Source organism: Condylura cristata, unplaced genomic scaffold, assembly GCF_000260355.1.
Source record: "Condylura cristata isolate star-nosed mole 26May11 unplaced genomic scaffold, ConCri1.0 scaffold00048, whole genome shotgun sequence".
Classification (NCBI taxonomy): domain Eukaryota; kingdom Metazoa; phylum Chordata; class Mammalia; order Eulipotyphla; family Talpidae; genus Condylura; species Condylura cristata.
Window position 1 is genome coordinate 2,558,137 of NW_004567149.1, and position 1,107 is coordinate 2,559,243.

The window sequence follows — 1,107 nt, forward strand, 5'->3', positions numbered from 1 at the left end:
AGCCGCTGGAACGGCAGCTTGCGGATCAGCAGCTCGGTGGACTTCTGGTAGCGCCGGATCTCGCGCAGCGCCACGGTGCCCGGCCGGTAGCGGTGCGGCTTCTTCACGCCGCCCGTGGCCGGCGCGCTCTTGCGGGCCGCCTTGGTGGCCAGCTGCTTACGGGGCGCCTTGCCGCCGGTGGACTTGCGAGCCGTCTGCTTGGTGCGAGCCATCTGGAAACACTGGGCACGTACTAGACGTCTGTGATCGCGAGGGAGGCAAAGTTGCCCTTAAATATAGTTAGACGCACTCTGATTGGGTTGCTAATATTTCAAATGTCCCGCGCGATAAAACTATTGGCTGACGTCTTACCCTGTCAGGTTGATGCATCACTAGAGAACCCGATTGGATGAACAACCCCAAAGTCCACTTTTTTTTTTTTGGCTACTGGAAATGGAAAGGATTAATTTCGATGGGGGCTCAAGTAGTGTGCATGGGAAGCTATTCCAGGATCAAGATAAACATAGCTTCTGATTCAATGTGATCTGATTCTTGACAAAGTCATGATTACTAATTGGGGGTGTGTCTGCACCAAATTGGAATGTTTCCGGTGTACTGGGTCACTTTCCTTGAAAGAAATCAAGTCCATTGGACTAACACTTTCAGCCCTTGTCTTGTTTAACTACTTTCCCCTTTCTTAAAAAAAAAAAAAAAAAAGGCAAAATTACATACACAGTACTTAAGTATTTGCGTATTTACATATACTGGATAAATGTACGTGTACGTTACGTGTACGTGTAAGTGATTTTCACTGTAGCTCAGAAAGACTAATCCGGGACTGTTTTTCCTTTTGGCTCGACGAAAATTACATCGCTTTTAGTGAGGGGATATTGACATACCTGCCTAAGGCTCTTTCATTAGTCTCAATTTGTATTAACTGCACGTACTAGTGGTACGTCTTACTGCTATTTAAACTGAGTAGTGATAACAGCTTTTCTTGTGAAAGTGTGGATGGCTCTGAAAAGAGCCTTTGGTAGAGAAAATGTTCAGCCGTTGACTTTACTTGCCCTTGGCCTTGTGGTGGCTCTCGGTCTTCTTGGGCAGCAGCACGGCCTGGATGTTGGGCAG

The 1,107-nt window shown here is 47.5% G+C and overlaps 1 protein-coding gene across 1 annotated transcript in view; it reads right to left on the bottom strand.

Moving 5' to 3' along the window:
* LOC101621539 overlaps nucleotides 1-212 on the bottom strand; it is a 38,622-nt gene extending 38,410 nt beyond the window's left edge. Inside the window, exon 1 of the mRNA XM_012734165.1 lies at nucleotides 4-212. Within this exon, the coding sequence (XP_012589619.1) occupies nucleotides 4-212 (209 nt within the window). The remainder of the gene's footprint in view (nucleotides 1-3) is intronic.
* Nucleotides 213-1,107: the final 895 nt, after the last annotated feature.